This window comes from Theropithecus gelada, chromosome 1 (assembly GCF_003255815.1).
Source record: "Theropithecus gelada isolate Dixy chromosome 1, Tgel_1.0, whole genome shotgun sequence".
Lineage (NCBI taxonomy): Eukaryota > Metazoa > Chordata > Mammalia > Primates > Cercopithecidae > Theropithecus > Theropithecus gelada.
In genome coordinates this window covers 46976217-46997023 of record NC_037668.1, presented here as the reverse complement: position 1 = coordinate 46997023, position 20807 = coordinate 46976217, and the positions used below count along the sequence as shown (strand labels likewise).

The 20807-nt window shown below is 46.4% G+C and overlaps 1 protein-coding gene across 6 annotated transcripts in view; it reads left to right on the top strand.

The window, feature by feature from the left end:
- The window catches only part of CAPZB (capping actin protein of muscle Z-line subunit beta), a 148392-nt gene that overhangs the window by 44871 nt on the left and 82714 nt on the right, over nucleotides 1-20807 (top strand). For all 6 annotated transcript variants that reach the window (XM_025361077.1, XM_025361062.1, XM_025361069.1 and 3 more), the window contains one exon: nucleotides 19373-19462. In XM_025361077.1, the coding sequence (XP_025216862.1) occupies nucleotides 19406-19462 (57 nt within the window). In that variant the 5' untranslated portion in view covers nucleotides 19373-19405. The remainder of the gene's footprint in view (nucleotides 1-19372; nucleotides 19463-20807) is intronic.

Genomic DNA, 20807 nt, shown 5'->3' with positions numbered 1-20807 from the left:
AACCTCTGGGGACAGCTGAGGGCAAGTGGTCTCGGAAGCGTGCCATGTGCAGGACATGGCGGAGCTGGGAGTGTCAGCCAGGAGGGAAGCTGCTTGGAGGGAGGCCGAGATGGCTCACTTCAGGTGTCTGAGGGATGCCGTGTGGCAGAGAACTTGCGCATCCTTGAGGTGGTTCTGGACAGAGGACTCTCTGCGGGGGGCTGCAGCGTAGGGCAGAGCTGCCGAACAGCCAGCGCTGCGTGACGCAGGCTGCCTGGGGATATGGCGCATTTTCCCCATAGTCAAGATCAAGCAGGGGTTGAAACACCTAGTGCTTTAGGGGTTTCATACGGGGGAAGTGGGACTCCAAGGCCACTAAAAACTGAGATCCCGGGGTTCTTCAGGAACAAAAGACCTTTAATTCAAAGACTTTACTATTAATAATTGATACCGTATTTTCCCATACGAATACAAAGGTATACGGGTATGTTCTACAGGAAGGAGGTTATAGTTGTCTAAGATGGTTTTAAAACTTTATTCCTGTAAATATAGAACGTTTACAAGAGTGGGATAGTCTTGTGCTTTATCTCATCTTTCTGATGTGGGAGTTTTGGGGATAACTTCTAAGAGAGGTGTTGCTTCCTGTCCCTCAGATGGGCCAGCCCAAGCCGGGGGGCTTCAGGCAGCTCTCACCCGGGATGTGCCACCACGCTTCATACCTCCTGAATGCTTGTGGCCGTGGGTGGAGCTCCGTGATGTTTACAGCATGTAAGAATGAATCCCAACTGATGAGGGAATCTGGTTTCCATCATTGATTGGAAACGGATTCCTACCCCTTCCCCTTGCTCTGGATTTAATCTTCCTATGAGAATGATCTAAGCCACTTTCCTCTGTCAGAGGACAGAAGGGAAACCAGGAGAAGGGGAGGGAGTGACCGTTCCTAATGATCTCTGAGGCCACCCAGTGCCCGCTGGCCCCACTGGGGAGTCACGCACAGCACCTGTGCCCTTGCCTTCTTTGCACCCCGCCCTGTGTTGGAGAGCTGAGATCCTGACATGGGCATCTCACACGGCCTCGTGTGTCCTCTGCTGAGTCTCACTGGGAAGCAGCACAAGAAATGGATGAGGTGGAGCAGACCTGGCCTTGGAATCTGGCCCCGCGCATAAGTGAGGATGTTCTTCTTGGCCTTTCTGAGCTTGGCTTCCTCTGAGTGGCGGGAAGCCTCATTGGTCATTTGAGCTTGGCTTCCTCTGAGTGGCGGGAAGCCTCATTGGTCATTTTTTCAGAGCCCTTTGGTCCACTCCTCGGCATGAGACACTTGAGAAAGGCTCCTCTTCACTCAGCATGCTCTGGGGTTACTTAAGTTTATTTCCTAATTGAATGTTCTCATTAAAACCTGCCTTCCCAGATCTGTTTGGCAACAGGACAGTTTTGAGGTGGTAGAAGAGCGGCCCAGCTTCCTCTTTTTCCTTTCCCTAACTTTCTGGAGGCATTATCGAAGCACGCTGAGCCGCACATATCTGAAGTACACAACTGGATGGCTTGTGTTCGTTTCAGTGATAACACACAACATCTGCCTCCCTGCTCTCCCCAGCCTCCTGTCTCTGATCGCGCCCACCCTAGGTTTCCAGCCTCTTCTTAAGCAGCGATTCCAGCTGGCAGCGCTGTGACAAGTGTTTCCGTAAGCATTCCCACGATCCTCTAAGTGAGGAGCGTGACCTCGGAACCGTGTGCCCGGTCCCCTCCCCTGACGTAGGAGGTGGTGGGAGGTAAGAACAATACTTGGATGGATGGATTCCCCGTCTGGGGCACTGCCGGAAAGCTGAGCATTTGTAGGCCATCCAAACATGATCGTTCCCCAGGGATTCGAGGGTTAAAAGGGGAAGGCGAATTGATTTCCACCTTCATGTGAGAGGAAGGAGCCTAGGAAAACAACCCCCTCTGCTTTTCTGAGCTCTCCTACTGAGCCTCCTATTAGTTTTGGTCACAGAACTTATGAGCTAAGTATTTAAAAATTGGCAAATGAAAGCAAAGATGTTTTCTCTTTGTGTCATGAAACTCTCCCACTGGTGAGTTTTGAGGCTCGCTTTGCTGGGGTCCCTGGTAAACAGCTTATTCGGTTTCCCTGGGCTGGCGGGAGCAAGGGGAGGCACGTTCCTAGATTTGGAATACTAGAAGGGTGTCTTGCTGTGACAGTACCTGGAATGAGTCTCGTGCCCATGGTGTTCTGTTCCTGATTGCTTTTCCAGTTTCCCATCAAGTCAAGTCTTTAAGACTGGGGAAGGTACACACGCTTTCGAGGCTTGTGGACTTAGCGTTCCGTATTGACAAGACCTGAAGACAGGAAGCAATTGATGATACCTTTTATCTCCTCTATTGGAAATTAACAAGCAACCCACTCAAACACTTATTTGGGAAGGTGTGTGTCCTGGGACTCAGCGGTGTGTGGTCTTGCCTGTGATTTTCGTTTGTAGATGAGGAATGTACTGACTGGACATTGTTAGGCTTATGATATCCCAGTCTTTGAGCCAGTCAGCACCTTCTCCTCGGATTTCTCCCTCTCCCACCCTCAGACACAGGCTGTGAGGACTTGTGACATTTCATATGTTCATGGAAGGCCTTCCTAGTTTAATGTTCCTTATTGCAAGACTGTTTGTTTTTAATGAAAGCTCTCAGTCAGTGGATTTATATGTCTGGATGAGAAACCTTTTTATCTGTCATGAAACAGGAAAACACCCTTCTGAGAAACTGAGCATTTGGCTTCCTAAAGAACCATTGTATCAGCCATCCCTGGGCTTCCACTTTGTAGAGGTATGTGCTGAAACTTGCTCAGCTTAGATCACTGAGCCTAATCCAGCCCTCCTTGGCTCAGACAACTGAACCATCCAGGCTCTGCAGGTCCGAAAGTCTTCCTGGTGTCTGCAGTCCCAGCCACACTGTGCGTACACAGAGTCCAGCACTGTTTTTTAGAGGTTGGCAGAAGGCCAGCGAGGTCTTTGTTGTGAAATTGTTAGATTATATCCTTTTACTTTTTTGTTTCTTCCTCTTTTCTGTTGACTTAACATGTAGCACATATGCAGCAGTGACTGTGTCCCTGGTATGTGCCAGGTGCTGGATGAGGATGACCCCCACATAATCCTTAAAATAACAGTGCAACGTATGTATAGCAGTTGTCCCGCCTTAGCTATGGGGCATATATTCCAAGACCCCCACTGGATGCCTGAAACCACAGATAGTATTGAACCCTATATGCTTTGCATTGAGGTGCGACAGCAAAACTAGCACAAATTTCTTTTCCTTTGAAGTTTTACAGATAGAAGATTCATTCTTACCGTAGATCTTAGTCTCCGCATGCAGTTTTTCCCTTCCTTTATTGGAGAAATTACACTTAAAGAAGCACTTTTGTCTTCACTTCGGCATATCTGAATTGCTGGCATCACTACTGTTGTGTTTTGGGGCTATTATGAAGCAAAATAAGGGTAACTTGAACACAAGCGCTGTGACACCATGACAGTGGATCTGAGAACCGAGCCGGCTCCTGAGTGACTAACGGGTGCATAGCTTGTACAGTGTGGATACGCGGGACAAAAGGATGATTGGTATCCCAGGCAGGACAGAGTGGGAAGGTGCGAGATTTCATCACGCAGAACGGCATGAAATTTAAAACTTCCAAATTGTTTGTGGAATTTTCCACTTAGTATTTTCAGACCACGGTTGACCACAGGTAACTGAAACTGCCAAAAAACAAAACTGCGGATAAGGGGTGGCTACTGTGTTATTACCCTCATTTATAGATGGGGAAACTCGAGGCTTAGGAGAGTTTTGTGACTTGTTCAAGGTCATACAGCTGGGACCCGGTGGAGCCAGGATTTGAATGCAGACAATCTTGCTTTCAGACGTGTATCCTTAACCAGAGTGCTGCGCTGCCTTCCTCACTTGTGGCTCAACTGTGCAAAAGCAGGTGCTAAATAACCCACTCCTCTTCTTTTGGAGACTTTAAAACAAAGAGATGGCAGTGGTTCTTAGCACAGGTGGCCTAGTTGCTGGGCTCTGTGGAGTACCTAGTAGGCACACAGGTTCTGCGGTCAGATGCACCTGCCTTTGAATCCCAGCTCTGCCATCCATTGAAATGTGTAAGCTCACCACTGTCTCTGTACCTCAGTTTCCACATCTGAGACTAGTACTGGCACTTAACTCCTTGGTTCATTGTTAAGATTAAATGAGATATTGGCATATAAAGCACTTAGAAGAATGGCTTAATCAGTTTTAGCTGTTACTTTTATCACTGTGTTTTAAGCCCTAAGGCAGCGCCTGCCGCGGAGTACCTGGTTAATGAAAGTTGTTAGTAGCAGTTGGTTGTTGTGCTGTTTGGCAGAGCCTGCTTTAGGTGGTGATGAGAGTCAGTCATACTGTCCAGGGCTGGGCTTAGTTCCTAGTTATCAAAAAGCTGTTTTGGACCTGGAGCTTGTTGCTTCCCTTTCTTTTAATTCTTTTTGCTCATGGAAGGATGTTAAGCTCCTTCCTCAGCCAGCTTTCTTCTTGAGACATAACACTCAGCGTTTGATTGGGGATGGAAAGAAAGAAGGTTTTGAGCTTGCGAAATATGTCTTGTTGGCAGGATGTTCACCAGCTCTCAGGAAACTTGTCTGTTGATGGAGGAATAATGTTTCCACTTGTAAAGATCATTTTGGCTTCCCCAAAAGAACCAAAAAGGAGCAGCCTTGACTGATTCAATTTTCAGGCCCCATGGCTACCCACTCTCATGCCTTTAGATAATGTTAACTTACGTAAGTGAGAGGGTGTGTGTATATGTTTGATTCCATTTTATAATGAGTGTTTTTTTTTTCCCCCCCCTTTGAGACAGAAAAAAAAAACAACTTTTTGACTGACTTGATCTTCAGGCCCCTTGTTCCGTGGCTACCCACTCTCCTGCCTTTTGGGCATTTTGTCCCCCAGGCTGGAGTGCAGTGGCACGATCGTGGCTCACTGCAGCCACGACCTCCCAGGCTCAATCTGCCCTCCCACCTCAGCCTCCCAGATAGCTGGGACTACAGGCAGGCCCAGTTAATTTTTGTATTTTTTGTAGAGATGGGGTTTTACCATGTTGCCCAGGCTGGTCTTGAACTCTTTGGCTCAAGTGATCCTCCCATTTCGGCCTCCCACAGTGCTGGGGTTCTAAGCGTGAGCCACTGCGCCTGGCTAGAAACATAATCTTATGCTTTCTGGAATTAAGTTCTGTATAGGAGGATGGTGATAATACCTGTTTTGTATTTTTTTAGCCCTTAAAAAAAAAAAGGCTTGCTCTGTTGGCCAGGTTGGTCTCAAACTACTGGCCTCAAGCTGTCCTCTTGCCTCAGCTTCCCAAAGTGCTAGGATTATAGATGTGAGCCACCATGCCCAGCCAATACCTGCTTTTTTTTTTTTTTTTTTTTTAAATAGAATAGTTATTGTTTTAGGAACTATACTAGTTTCTTTACACATATTTTGTGATACTGTTCTCAAAATAACCCTGTAAGATAGGTTTTTATCATTATTCCCGCTGAACAGATGAAGGAATTGAGGCTCAGAGAAGTGAAGGAATTATTCAGACCTTCATTGCTAGGAAATGGCAAGTACGGGCTTTGAACTCTTGTCTGTCTTACTTCCAAGGTCCTTTCTGCCAGCTCCAGACCTGCAAGGCCTCTGTCTTTGGTCTTGAAAATCGAAGCCCAAAGGATGTCACATTTCAGTCATCTCCCTGCCCAGTGGGTCCTGACATTGATTGGAAGAGGGCGACTTTGTGACAGGTCTTGGGTTAAGTTTGCAAACGTGTCATGGGTGGGTAGAGTGTTGCATTGTACATTTCTGTCACTAAAACATGTGAAAAACTTTGGCCATCTATTTAGGGGAGCCAGAGGGCCAGTTGTTGCAGGATTCTGTTGTGCTCTGCTGTGCTGGGCCTGTGGTTGTCAGTGTAGAGCATGGTGCTGTAATAGAGAGTTACCCTGGAGCTGGATAGGGCAGGCCGACAGGGACAAGTGGAGATTGGATAGTCTTTTGTATTGATTCACACGCAGGCATCTGAAATTGGAGCCTAGGAACCCAGGGAAGTGCTTTGTTGGGTCAGTAAGCACAGTGTTCTTTTCCTCAAGCTTCCTTTTGGACATAAGTCAAAAAAACAGCACCACCCCCTTCTAGATAAAATACTTGGATTGATGGAGGCTTCATTTTCTCCAGATCCTTTAAACCTTGCTGCTGTCTCATCAAGATGTGCCCATTTGTGCTGTTCGCAGGTTGAACCGAAGCTTCTCCCCGATGTCTCCGGAAGCCGTGTGCAGGGTTTTGCTGGAGTAAACCTATGTCCAAATACTATAGATTTCATCCAGGCCATCTTATAAATCTGTTTGGTTTATGCGAATTGGGTGCTTCTGTCATGAAAAAAGGAGTTTACTTTTGTTAGCCCTCGTCAGTGAACACGTGGTCGATGTTTTTCCGAATTGTTTTTTCTTTTAACTGTTATTTGGAAGACAGGAGCACCCTGCTTTACTCAGCTTCCACTTTGGTGAAAGGCTTCTTGAATTTCTTGTGCCATCGAGGGGGAAATGGACAACATGTATGGCATCCCTTGAAGACGTCTCAGGATTGCCCATAATTATGTGTCTAACTGCCAGTTGACAAAGTGGAGGGATTAGTCGCTTGTTACTTGAAACCAGCCAGGATCATGTGGAGGCAGCAGCTGTAGACATCTGTGAAACATTAATGATGAGACACGAGGTGATGGCGCCTTGCAGATCTTCTCAAGGAGTCTAGGAAACCATCAACCAGAGAAATTATCTGGGAAAGGCTTTCTTGTTTTTGACAAATCCACCTGCGAGGGATAGTGTTTGTGAGAATACAGTCTGTAATCCACAGTGACAGATTTCAGAATTTGGTAGTAGATGGCATTGTCCATAATTTGTTCATCCCAAGAGAAGAGATTCTTTGTCCCTATCTGATTTTGTGAGCTTGCAAGTTGTTCCCTCCAAGTCATTAGAGATTAATTTTATTTCATTGGGATTGTTTGACATTCTGTGGAGAATGTTTGGGCATGGGAGGGGACCTGTGTTATGACCTTCTGTGTCATTCAGTGCTCTGGGGCAAGTCACTTCGCTCTTCAGGGCCTCACTTTACTTATCTGTGAAGCTGGGGTAAGAGCCACCTCCTGCAGCTGTTGCGAGGCTCTCCTGAAACCCACAGGGTGCAGCGCCTGGCCCATGCCAGGCCACCCTTAGCAGTTGTTAATTTCCTTCCCTTTTGCTTTTGAAATTGGTTTGCCTTTTGGATACCTAGTATTCTCAGTAAAGATCAATTCACTTAAAAATCAAAATAGCATTATCTGGACAATATACAAGAATTCTTTTTTTCAAATTTTTTTTTGACACAGGGTCTCACCTTGTCACTCAGGCTGGAGTGCGGTGGTGCTATCTCAGCTCACTGCAAACTCCGCCGCCCAGGTTCAAGTGATTCTCATACCTCAGCTTCCTGGGTAGCTAGGACTACAGGCACACACCACCACGCCTGGCTCATTTTTGTGTTTTTGATGGAGATAGGGTTTTGCCATGTTCTCCATTCTAGTCTCGAACTCCTGGCCTCAATGGTCTGCCTACCTCGACCTCCCAGAGTGCTGGGATTACAAGTGTGAGGCGCTGCACCCGGTCTGGACAATACAGAAATAGTCTTAATACTGCCATTGTTAATGGTAATAATGTGGAATTTTGTTCAAAAGAGTAAAAGAGTGTTTTACTTTTTTTTTTTTTTTTGAGACAGGATCTCATTCTGTTACGCAGACTGGGCAGCCTCAACCTCAGGTGATCTTTCCGCCCGGGCCTCCCGAGTAGCTGGGACTACAGGCATGCCCCACCACACCTGGCTAATTTTAAAAGTTTTTTGTAGAGACGGGGTCTCGCTATGTTTCCCAGGCTGGTCTTGAACTCCTGGGGTCAAGCGATCCGTCCACCTCTGCCTCCCAGAGTGCTAGGATTACAGGTGTAAGCCACTGCTCCCGGCCCGAAGTAGTATTTTCTTGGATAAAATTAGCTGTATTCTTAAATTTTGACTGATGATTAAGCTACAGGTTTCTTATCCGAAATGCTTGGGACCAGAGAAGCATTTTGGATTTGGGACTTCTTGGGATTCTTTTCAGATTTTGGAATATTTGCAGAACTTACTGGTCGACCATCCCTAATCCAAAAGTCTGAGATGCTCATTGGAGCCTCATGTTTGTGCTCAAAAAGTTTTGGATTTGGATTTTTGGGTTAGGGCTGCTCAACCTGTATAAGCAGAAGCACTAAAGTGTGTACTAAAGAGATGTGTTTTCTGGTCATGGCTCCTTTGCTACTATGTGATGTCTCGTTTGTTACGGGTCAGTCCAGGCCTCAATTTTCCCCAGTTTAGATGGTTTTTAGGGTCCCCTTTAGTGTCACATCCCTGTGAATCTGTGTTTTAAAATTGGACAGGTGAAGGGGTAGGCACACCCAAGAGAAAATGCTCCAGCTCACTCAGTTGACCAGCAGAGCCAAGCACAGTGCCTGAGAAACGTGGCAGAGAGCCACCCTGAGCAATGAGTTTGTCGGTCATCATGTGACCCAGGGTTTGTCTGTGCATCAGGTTGGCCCATTTGCTTTGTATATGTTGTAAAAAGCAGGCAGTGATTGCCTTTAGGTGGAGCTGCTTGGGAGCTTCAGTACTCGGCTCAGGGATCAGCAAGCTCCCCGAGGTGCGGGTGTGGGTGGGCGGCTGCCAGCTGTGTGTTGGGAGTGACTGGAGTTGGAGGGTGCAGGGGTAAGAGACATGTGCCTTAAAGGGGAAATAGAAGAACAGCAGAATAAACCCCTGCATACTCTCCTTGCTGGGCAGTGACTGTGCTTTGCCAATTAAAATGTGCTTGTCCAGCCACCCTCCTCTGGCACTCTAGATGGCTACCTCCTTTTTAAGAAATTTTGTCATTTCGCCAGGTTCACCAGGTAAACTTTGATCTCTGCAAAGGAACTGTTCTGTATTCAGCAATTAGAGGTTTCGGAGTGTAAACAGTGAATTGGTTATCCAAAAAGCTACAGCAGAAGTATAGCTCCGATTCCTGAGTGTGACTCATTTCGGATATTTCACTTCCTGGAGGGATGTGTAAGGGAAAAATCAACTGATGGCTGTTGTAGAGTTTGACACAGAGCCTGTGTGTAGGTTGCTAAGTTTTCCTCTGGAATAAATATGCCAGGGAGAGGCACGTGGAAATTTTCATTGCTGGGGAGGGTGTCAGGGTAGTTTGGGGACTCTACTAGTTAGTGCTGCCACAGTTGTCTGGGTTCGATGGCCTCAGATGGGGTTGGGAGCACCAGTAAAAAGGGAGAAGTTTCAAATAGTTGAGATGGTGGAAATATTTCTTGATGCTGTCCTGGGCTGGGGAAATGGAGCAGAGGGCTTCAGAAAGCAAACTGCATGAGGGAGTTACTAGAGTGTGGGAAAACAAGGGGAAGGTGATCTTCCGTGGACACATGTGAAATTCCTTCAGCTCTCACTGTCACTGCCCCTCCTCTCCTTGTGGCTTCAGGGAAGTCATGTGCTGCATCATACTCAGGGCAGGGGCAGTTGTGTGGAGTGAGTGCTGTGCAAGCCTGCCCTCCTTTGTGGGTGCTTAATGACTTGGAAACTGACATAACACTCCGCCTACCTTTCTAGAGACTCCTGGCAGCCTGAATGGAAAACCTGTGTCAAGTGAGGGAAAAATCCAGGCGGAAAGGGCCCTCTAGCACCTAAGGAATGTTATGTGTAAGTCCTGGCAGATAAGCCACGTGCTTTACTCTCTGGGAGAGTTCCTACCCTTTATGGAGGATGCTCTGTAGGCAGTGCCCTTATGGCCCAGACGTGGTACCTCGTTCCCAGTGGCCCGTGAGGTAGACGGTACCGTCAGGCCCAGGTTTTAAAGAAGACTGAGTTTTCAAGGGATGAGGTGGGGACGTGCTTACGCAGGCTGTATGGGAAAGTAGGAATTGTTAGTATATCGTTATCTGTGCCTTTAGAGTCTTGAACTTCTTTAAGAAAAGGAAGAAGTAATCTTCATATAGTGTCAAGGTGTTTACAAACTATTTGTGGGCTGTGATTCTGGACCCCAAGTTTTCAACCTGATTTATTCCTTCTCTTAAAATTTCTTTTTTGTTTGTTTGTTTTTGTTTGAAATGAGAGCAGATTTCTAATTTTCTGGATTCTCAACCCATAGCAGATTAGAAGCAACATATTCGTTGAGGAAGCGTAGCTGACAGCCTGGCAGAAGCAGCAGATAAATGTAAAAAGCAGACACAGGGCTGCGTTCCAAGAATGGCTACTCATACAGTGTCCTTAGGCTAATGAGAAATGGTTTCGCTGTGTTCATTGCATTGTCCTGTGATCATTTGCATTATGTAAAAATGTAGAGCAGGTAATACATTTTAGAGAGATTGCTGTCTTCTAGAATTTTTTTAAAAGTTGATACCTTGATGACCTGAACAAGTCACTGGGAGGACCAGTCCTCGAAAATAATGGGGGTAGCTGGGATGCTGGGCGTTAAATGTAGGAGGATGGTGTAATTCCTTCCTGCTGTTTTTCTCTGGCTGTCCTCTATCTTAGGTCACAGCTCCTTGAGGGCGAGAATCACATCTCACTGTTCGGCTGTGTCTGCCAGTCACTTACACAGTCCCTGGATGAAAGACTCACGGGGGAGAAGGGCTCGGGGCAGAACCAGGCCTCGAAACATGAAGAAGATCCGGGTTTAGGTGCGGATTTTGCCTCTGTCTGTGCAACCTGGCAAAACTTGGTGCTGGACCTCGTTATGCGTTGTAAAATGAAGGAGCAGGACTCACATGAAATTGAGATGTCAGTCCAGATCTAATTTCTGTGATCCCAACAGTTTTTTTTTAAAGGAGAGACTTGTTTATAAGAAAAAAAAGAGAGAGACACATAAAGCAGTTATGTTTTCATGGTAATCCAAATGACCTTAACAACAGAGCCACTGAATTGTTCACTTTAAAATGGCTAATTTTTCTTTTTTTGCGGGGGGGGTGGGCGGGGGGGCAGGGATAGTCTCACACTCTGTCATCCAGGCTGGAGTGCAGTGGCATGATCTCAGCTGACTGCAACCTTCGCCTTCTGGTTTCAAGTGATTCTCCTGCCTGAGCCTCCTGCATAGCTGAGATTACAGGCGTCTGCCACCATGCCCGGCTAATTTTTGTATTTTTAGTAGAGATGGGGTTTCACCATGTTGACTATGCTCACCTCAAGTGATCCAGCCGCCTCCACCTCCCTGCTGGGATTACAGGCATGAGCCACTGTGTCCAGCCCTAAAGTGGTTAAATTTTATTCCTCAAATGAGATAGGAGTTTATTTTTCATATAACAACAGGTCACCCATTCTGAGCTGTTGTCCCACCTTGGATGTCCAAGGTGGGTTGTCCAAGGAGCCAGGCTCCTCCTTCATGTTGCCCTGCCATCACCCAGGGTTTTATGTTTGTCTGTATGGTCAGAGTAGGACTAGAATGGTTAATTTTATGTTGCATGTTTTTTTTAGAAAACAAAACAAACAAAAAAACCTCAATTTAAGAAGATGACATTGACTCAGCTATGATGGTAGACAGCAGACCCCAAAAGGTTGAAGGAGGCTTGGTCTACCAAGTGGACTTCCACCGTGGTTGTGATTCCCTTGATAGCTTGGGTATTGGATTTTCCCATGGGAACAGAAAGTCATCCAAGGGGTATGTGTGTGTTTGTGTTTGAGGCATCTCCCTCCTGCATAGCTATCATCACATCCCAGAGGACACTCAGGCAGTGGAGGAAGCACTTTTCTTTTTATTAATCTAAAATGTGTGGTTTTCCAGAGTGACCTAAAGATGAGTGGTCGGCTGGGCTGGCCCAGGATTCCTTCCCCAAATTGCCCCCAGCACAAACTGTTCCCGGGCCACATGGCAGAAAACAGATTCGACGTTTAAACAAAGTTGCTTATTGGGTCACAGATTATACAAGACAAACCATGGTTAAGTGAGACTCCATAAATTTGTGGTAAGTCATTCTGGGCGCCAGCGGAGTTTACCTTTGTGCTGTCTATGAAGTTATTTGCTAAGCCTCTTGGGAATGTAAACGAGTGAAGGTCTTGACGAACTTAAGAACAAACTCCGAAGGTCTTGAAGCTTTGGTTGATTGTTTATGTACAGACAGATGCTGTTAAGCACAAATCTGCCTTAACCAGCCACTACAGCAGGCCAAGCAGGACCTCTGCTTGCAAGCATTAGCAGTTTGAGTTACTGCCTGTGCCTGTCTTTGAAATTAAAAACAGTGGGTTTTAAAAGCACACACAAACCACACACACTCTGGTGAGGCTGTGTCACCATCCTCTAGCAGCTGGCCCCAGCTAGGAAACATAGTCATCTCAGGCTCCTTGGGCTTCCTCCCATTTCCAGTAACTGACCTCGTCCTATCTGTTCTGACCTTAAAGTCTTTGGCTCTCCTCCTCTCCGGCCATCCAGCCAGAGACCTGGCTGCTGTAGAGGCTCCTCTGCTAGCTCTTCTGCCCCCAGTTTCGTCTCTGGTCAGGCTGTCTCCCCAAGGTCACCAGACAAATTCTTCTGTGTCAGTTACTATTGCCGTCTGACAAAATCACCCCAAAACCTAGTGACTTAAAATAATAATTCATTTCATTGTCTCTGATGGTTTCTGTGGGTCAGGAATTCAGGAGGGCCTTGGCTGGGTGGTTCTGGCTTGGGGTCTCCTGCTATTGCAGTCAGATAGCTGAAGCTGAAACAGTGGGGGCCTTGAGCACCTGGGGGCTCCGTGGGCCTCCCTCTGTCCATGGAGTCTCAGGGACTCTTCTGCACGAGGTGGCCTCAGGGCAGTTGAGTGGACTCCAGGCCTGTGTGTTCAGCAGGCAGAGAGAAGCTGCGTTGTCTCTTGTGGGCTCACAAGTCATAGGGCATCATTTGTGCTGGGCTCTGGTGATAAAAAGTTACAAAAGCTCCTCTGGTTCTAGGGCGGAGGGGTCACAGACCTCGCTCCCCCCATGTGGGAGGAGTGTCACAGTCACGATGCAGGAGGAGCGTGTGGTCTGGGACTGCTTGTTATGGTCATTTTTAGAAAATATAATCTGCTTCACCTTCTAAGTCACAACAACAGTTGTCATTCCCTGTGGAAAAATCTCTAGGGGCTCCAGAACCCTCACAGAAAAGTAGATTTTAAAGAATGTAGCACAGATGCCTTACCTATAAACTGGACAGGAGCAAAAAACTGAGGGAGAAGTGAGGTTCTGAGCCTAGCTCCTAGGGCCAGCTTAGCTGCCCCCTGAGTAGTTTGGGTGTGATCTGGCCCTTGTGACAAGGCCCCAGTCCACCTTCCCAGGCCACCCCCCATGGTTCCCCACCTCCTCCACGCACCTGGCTCACCTCTCCTTACCCTGCTGCACCTGCTGCCTGGAAAGGCACAGCTGCTCATCCAGGACTAAACCACTCCCGTGGCCCCATTCTGAGACATCTTCTGGGGCTCCCTGCCCTACTTAGTGGGAACCTCTACCCTGACATTGACATTGTTGTGGATGGTGTGTTTACTCTACCAAACTTGGAGTGTAGGGACTGGTTACATCTCACTTGATGATGGTTTCCAAAGCAGACTTTGCCCTGGAGTTTGCTTAGTAGGCCAAGTTTTCCTGTATGCAGATGATTTCACAGTACTCTCAGATGTCTGAACACTGTAGCAGATATGTAGATGGTAGGGTTTTATTTGACTGATTTCTTATTCTGAGAAATTGTTTTAGTCCATATTAATGGTGGTTTTATTTATTGCAGGATGATTTAAGCAATTTTATGCTTTTTCTTTAAATCATATGAAAACAAAGTGAAATATTTCCTATCTCAGTTTGTATACCAAAAGAAAAAAAATAACACAAAAAAATCCCTAAACCTACCCCTTGGAGCCTTGCCAGCTTAAAGTGGGGTAACTGTCCCCTCCTTATTATTTGACATCCTAACAAGGACTCTTCCTTGATTTTTTTTTTTCCATACTGATTTTGACTGCACCATAAGCTCCATGAAGAGCAGAGACTTTTATGTTGACCACTCAGCATCGAAAACAGTGCTTGTTACCTAGGAAACACTCACATAAATGATCAGATGACTAATTGAATGGGCAGAGAATTCCAGAGGGTGAGGAGGAACGGTCCTTCTTTTACTATTTACCTTTCCACCTGGAGCACACCACGGGGAGGTGGAACTGGTGAAGCTCACTTTATAAAGGAGGTGCCTGGACCAGTCAGAGTTTTGAAGGAGCCGGCCTGTGGAGCCTAAGGAGCTCTTAGCCACCGGGTGACTTCCCCTGACTGGCCTTCTGTTTATTTTGTAGTCATGTGAGGGAGGGAAGTCCTAGGAAAATAATTGACACAAAGAAGTACAAATCAGTGTATGGTGAACTGTGCCTTGTCTCTTTGTACCTTCTCTGTCTCATTATTGGACACACCACTTGGCCTTGTGGTTATTTGCTGTTTTATGGACAATTGGTTCCTTGAGGCTTGGGACTGGGTCTCATTTGTTGGGCCAGATTCAGGGCCTGGCCCAGGGTTGGCACTCAGTGCACAGTTGTTGAATTGTAGCCCAGTTGCTGGCCTGCAAGCGGCCAAATCCAGGATAATGGTCTTGTTTTGAAGGGTGTGGCGGTTGGGTGTGTCTGCTCTCGCAGTAGGATAGAGGGCAGTCCATCTAGAAGGAGTCTTAGAGTTCATCTGGGCCAAATCCCAGGCCACGAGATTAAGTGAGCAGTCCAAGGAACACGGACGTCTAATGACAGGGCATAACCTTGGACCCTGGACTCTTGAGTCCTAAGCCCTCTCTTTACTTGTTCTTTCTTGTATTTTTTTAACCTGTTCCGTTTCTGTCCTGGGCTGGTTCACTCCTCCTTAGGCAACCTGGTGGTTCCCTGCTTCCAGGAAGTCACCATATTGATGCCAAACTTAGTGCGAACACCTGACGGGCATAGTGCACTGCAACCCAGAACTCCTGGGCTTGAACGATCCTCGTGCCTCAGCCTCCCAAGTAGCTGGAACTACAGGAGCGCATCACCACTCCCTGCGTACTTTGTATTTTTTTCTATTACCTTTAAAAAAAGTTTAGATATCTGATAATCATAACTTAAGCATCACGATTATGATGAATACCCTTGAACCTGCCATTCCATGTGAGACCTAGCTTTCATCTTCCCCTCGTGGCTTCCCTGGAACTGCTCTTCTACTCTTCTTAAATGTTGTATTTATCATTCCCTTGTCTTGGCTTAAAGACAAAAAAAGCCTTGTTATATTAGTCTAAAACACATGTCTAAATAATAAGAGTGTTCATGGCCAGGTGCAGTGGCTCACACCTGTAATCCCAGCACTTTGGGAGGCCGAGGCAGGTGGATCACTCGAGCTCAGGACTTTCAGACCGGCCTGGGCAACATGGCAAAACCCTGTCTCTACAAAAAATAGAAAAATTGGCTGGGTATGGTGGCTCATGCCTGTAATCCAGCACTTTGGGAGGCCGAGGTGGGCAGATCGCTTGAGGTTAAGAGTTTGAGACCATCCTGGGCAGCATGACAAAACCCCATCTCTACCAACCTACAAAAAATTAACTGGGCATGGTGGCCTTCCAGCTATTTGGAGGGCTGAGGTGGGAGGATGGCTTGAGCCTGGGAAGTCGAGGCTACAGTGAGCCGACATTGTGCCACTACATGCCAGCCTGGGTAACAAAGTGAGACCCTGTCTCAAGAAAAACAAAAATTAACCAGGCATGGGGGTGTGTGCCTGTAATCCCAGCTACTTGGGAGGCTGAGGTGGGAGGATAACTTGAGCCCAGGAGATAGAGGTTGCAGTGAGCTGAGCTTGTGCCACTACACTCCAGCCTGGGTGACAGAGTGAGAGCCTATCTTAAAAAAAAAACAAAAAAAAAAACCAAAAAAAACCAGTTCACTATTGCTTGTTTTTGAGCTTTATATAAAAGTGGCAGCATCCTAGGGAGGCCCCTGGGACTAGCCCCTTCCCTCCGTCCCCATCGTTCCATTTCCGGGGTCACTTATGTCGTTGCTTGTAGCTGAAGGTCATCCACATCTGCTTCATTCTCCGGTGCCGTTTCCTGTTTGGACCCCTTAGGGTTTGGGATGACTCCCAAGCAAATGGCTCCAGTTAACTCTAATTTTAACGTCTTACAAGCTGTCATTAAGCTTTCCCATGTTGCTTCACTTATGGGAAGCATTTAGTCATTTCCTCATTGAATGACAGTTAAACATCCTTAGCCCTAGAAATTTGTAGTGAAACATTTCCAATTAAGATTAATTGGGATTAATGCAAAATACCAGTCAGATCGTTTCATAGTGGTATTCTAGTGCTGTCAACTAGATACAGGCCGACAGAGGACTGTCTAGCCCCCTTGCGGGGTGGGGATGTGATCAGCATATGGGAACTGGGGTTGTGAACAGGCTCTGAAGAAGGATTAAAACAGCGTCTTTCACCTTGAGCTTCTCTGGTCAACTTAGGTCTTTTCCTGGATAACACTGCTGAGTTTCTGGTTAATCCCTTCTATATTCTGCCTGGATCACAGTTTCAAATTAGACAGGCTTCCTTATATCTTAATTTGCTTTTCTTTTATAAGGAGGATTGCTAATATCTAGTTGAGATACTTTCTGAAGACCAGAAATTTTTAGGGGTTTTGTGTGGTCTTTAAATTAGAATGGAATATAAAATGTTTCCCTGCATGTGCACTGTTCTTGAGAGGGGCTTTATCGTCTATCAGATTCTGGGAATCTGCAGCCCCCGAAGCAATTATTTTTAGCCCAGGGCTTCTCAGGCTTAACTCTATTAACATTTGGGCCAGGTGATTCTTTGTTGTGGGGAGGCTGTATATCACGTTTGGGGACATTTAGAAGCATTCCTGGCCCCTACCCATTAGATGTCAGTAGTTTCTTCTCTCCCAGTTGTGACAAAAATGTCTCCATACATTGCCAAATGTCTCCTGGCAGGGTTGGTTGGAGGTGTGTGTGTATGTGTGTGCACGTGTGCAAAATCATCCCTAGTTGAGGAATACTAGTTTATACCTTTTAACGAGTTTGACTTGAATCATTTAGGGTTTTCTATTCTTGCTCAGCCAAGAGAATACTTAGCTATTTATTGAGTTTGAACATTAGCTCTAGTATAAGGGGAGCAAGAGAGAGAGATCCAGGGCTGGGTTGAGGGGCAGGGAGGTTGGGCAGGGGAATCATTTAAAATTTTAAAATATTTAAAAGCTGTATATATATTTGTATGCACGTAATATCCCTAATCATTAAACACATACTACTGTGTATTAAACATCTCACATGCATTACTAAATTATTGTAAGTCTCTAAGAAAGATACTGTGTTCCCATTTTATGGATAAATAAATAGAGCCTTCTAGAGATTAAGAAACCTGCCCAAGGCCATAAGTTAATGAATGGCAGTACTGGGAATTGAATATGTCCCTCTAGAGTCAAATCAGCTTATCTGTGTGTTCTGCCCTGGACATGGTGTTAAAATTTCCTCTCATGCCAGTGGGCCAAACCCGTCACTGTGGCCTTGGCTGACATGTTGGCATAGAAGTGCGTGGCACAAGTGGGGAATTCATGTTGCTGGCATTAAGGAAAACAAGTGGTAGAGTTTCTGGGGTGGTGTTTTTCTTTACTCTTTGCAGGAGAGCCAGTTCGTTGTGTGTTGTCACTGATAGCCATTTTGAGCAAGGGACAGGCTTTTTCTTTTCTTTCATTCTTTTTTAAACAGCTGGCTGTATATGCCATGTCAATATCTTGTTTTAAAAAAATGAAATTGACTCTCCTTAATAATATGTTATGTCTTTGGTGACTATGAAGTGGGTCCTTGTCCCACGGCCTACTAGTGGTTAAGAGACCTGGATTATAAATGGTAATATTCAAAAGTTGTATTTCATTAAGGCCAAATGTGGCATTTTGAGGATTACTCTGTGTATTCTATGAGGCTGTAGCTTGTTGATTTAGGCCTTTCAAAAATCCTGAAATTGGTCTGAGCAGAGCAGATTCCAGATACAAATTAGATAGTGCCTCTCTGCTTGGGTAGTGTTGGAGATTCCATCTGCCTTACTTGGAGTCACCTGTACCTCTTAGAGTTGCATACACAGGTCTTCACCATTGGACCTGGCCCACCTTTCTCACTTTATTTCTTGTCTCATCTCCTGAGGTCTAGGCTTCCATGTTAGAACCCACTGTGCATTGAATTTACTTTGCACTTTACCAGCCTCGCCTCTGCTCAGTTCTCTTCCTTTCCCCCTCCCTTTATCTCTTTTTTATATATTTATGGTGACTGGCACATGGTGGCTCTTAGTAAATACTTGCAGCATATATACTGTGAGGAGAGTATTGTGAAGCACAGGATGCATAGCTTTAAAAAGGTGCTTGGGCTGGGCACGGTGGTTCATGCTTGTAATCCTGGCACTTTGGGAGGCCAAGGCAGTTCGATTGCTTGAGCCCAGGAGTTCAAGACCAGCCTGGGCAACATGGCAAAACCCCATGTTTGTCCCCCTAAAAATATAAAAATTAGCCAGGTGTGGTGGCATGTACCTGTGATCCCAGCTACTTGGGAGGCTGAGGTGGGAAGATCACTTGAGCCTGGGAAGTGGAGGTTGTAGGGAGCCAAGATCGTGCCACTGCACTCCAGCCTGGGTGACACAGCAAGACCCTGTCTTTAAAAGAATTAAAAACATTTTTTAAAAGAGTACTTGATAAAGAAGGGTCATAGTTGTCTTTCCAGTCCTCTGCTGCTGCAGTGACATAGTTGACTGCATTTGCAGTCCACTTTGCTGGGTGGAGCGAGCTCTTGACTGGTGTAGTTCAGGTCTTAGTGTCCTAAGTTTCCATTGAATGAATGAAGCACTTTTAACCCGTGTGCATCTTGCCACTTGTTCTTTGCCTGGCTTTTCCCCCTCGCTTGGAGCTCATCAAGGAACCTGGCTTGGGGATGTTACCTGATGTTTATACCCAGGTTACAACAAAGGGCAAAAGTAATCCACTACTTGAGTGTGCTCACCATGGAACCAACTGGGAGGCACGACATCTGCAGCTGCCAGGGCCCGTTGAGCAGAGCAGGGGAGCCGGCGAGGGAGCTTTCTGACGTCTCCAGCCTGCTTCCACTTCTTTCAGGGTCTTTTGGATGCCCCCACTTGAGACAGAGACTGCTGTCAAAGGGGAGCAGACAGCCTGCACAGTCCCCGCCTCCAGGCTAGCGGCACACAGAGACCTGGCAGAGGGCCCACTACACGGCTCTTTGGGTTTTAGAATGCCTTGGACAAGCATGCTTTTTAAAAGGAGGTTTTGATATTCCTTCTGGCAAAAATGACTGATGCACTTGTATTTCTCCCTCCACAGAGTGATCAGCAGCTGGACTGTGCCTTGGACCTAATGAGGCGCCTGCCTCCCCAGCAAATCGAGAAAAACCTCAGCGACCTGATCGACCTGGTACGTGCCTCCTTCATATGGTTCCATTTGAGACTGCGGCTAAGAGTGGGTTGCTTTTGTGTAGCTTTTTCCATGCAGAATTCACAACACAGGAAACCTTTTCTCTCCCTGGCAGACCATGCCACTGGACTATGAGATTCCTCCAGGCAGAGAGAAGATGGGTTTCATATGGTGGTCTCTCATTCAGAACCATCTGTGTTGATGAAGCCCAAGTTAGGAGTTCTGAAGTTAATGACAGTCTGCTCCCTCCCCACCTGCCTTGTCTTCAGTGTCTAGAAGTGTGCATTTAGACGTGGCGGGGAAGAGGCTATACCCATCCCGCAGGCATTTGGCAGTGCACGCAGGCCAGACACTATCAGTCTCTGCTATTGTATGAGTTTCTCCAGCCAACACAGTACAAGCGTCTACCTGTAAGATGCTCCCGTGGCTTCATTTCTAGTTTGAAAAGGTATAACAAGCAAAAGCTGGCTTGTTAAAGGGCCTGTCACATCTAGTTTTTAAATATTCTATTCATTTTCATAGATTTTTATGCTCAGAATGATTGGTCTCAAGATGTTGCCTCAAATTCACTAGCACCATATTATTGGAGAGTGCCCAAAATATTCAAAAACATCTATAAAGCCACAGGAAGTATTGGAAAGGAATAAAATCAGGTCTTAAGAGGCCAACCGAATCACCCTGATCACTTGGCAGTGAGTTCCGGTGCTGGGTTTGGAACGCGAGTCCCTGAGTCTGGTCCTCTGTTTTTTCTGTTGTGTCCCATGTGGGTCTTGGATGTGATTATCCATTGCCAAGCATGGCTCATTAGTGAGGTATCTTTTTAGAGTGGGTTGGGAACTTGTTCATATGCCGTAGTGATTTATTTAATTCCATTGTATGCATTCAGAACAGTTTTACTAGGAAAATATATGACTGCTAGGAGAGGCACGCATGTTATTCACAGAGAAAACTTGACACAGCAGCCCGAAAGGTCTGCAGTGCCACTATTTGTATATTTATAGGGATGCAAACTCCCAGCTGAGAGGCAAGTGTGTGACACAGAGTGGAGCCTGTGGAAGGAGTTGGGAATCTGTTGTATCTCATTCATAGTAATTCAGGAAATGGGAAGAAAGAGGTTTCTTGAGGTCACTGGCTGCTCAGAGAGACAACTGCACGTGCTTCTGATGTAAGTGGAGAGAAGGCAGGTATCAAAAAGAGAGGGCTCCGCCAGACAGTCGACATTTCAGATGGGTAGTAACATAGTTGTGATGCAAATGAACCCACTGTGTGCTCAGGATAAGGGGTCCCCGGCCAGCAACCAGCGAGTGAGGAAGATCATTGAAGTGGGCTTGGCGGGATCTGGAGG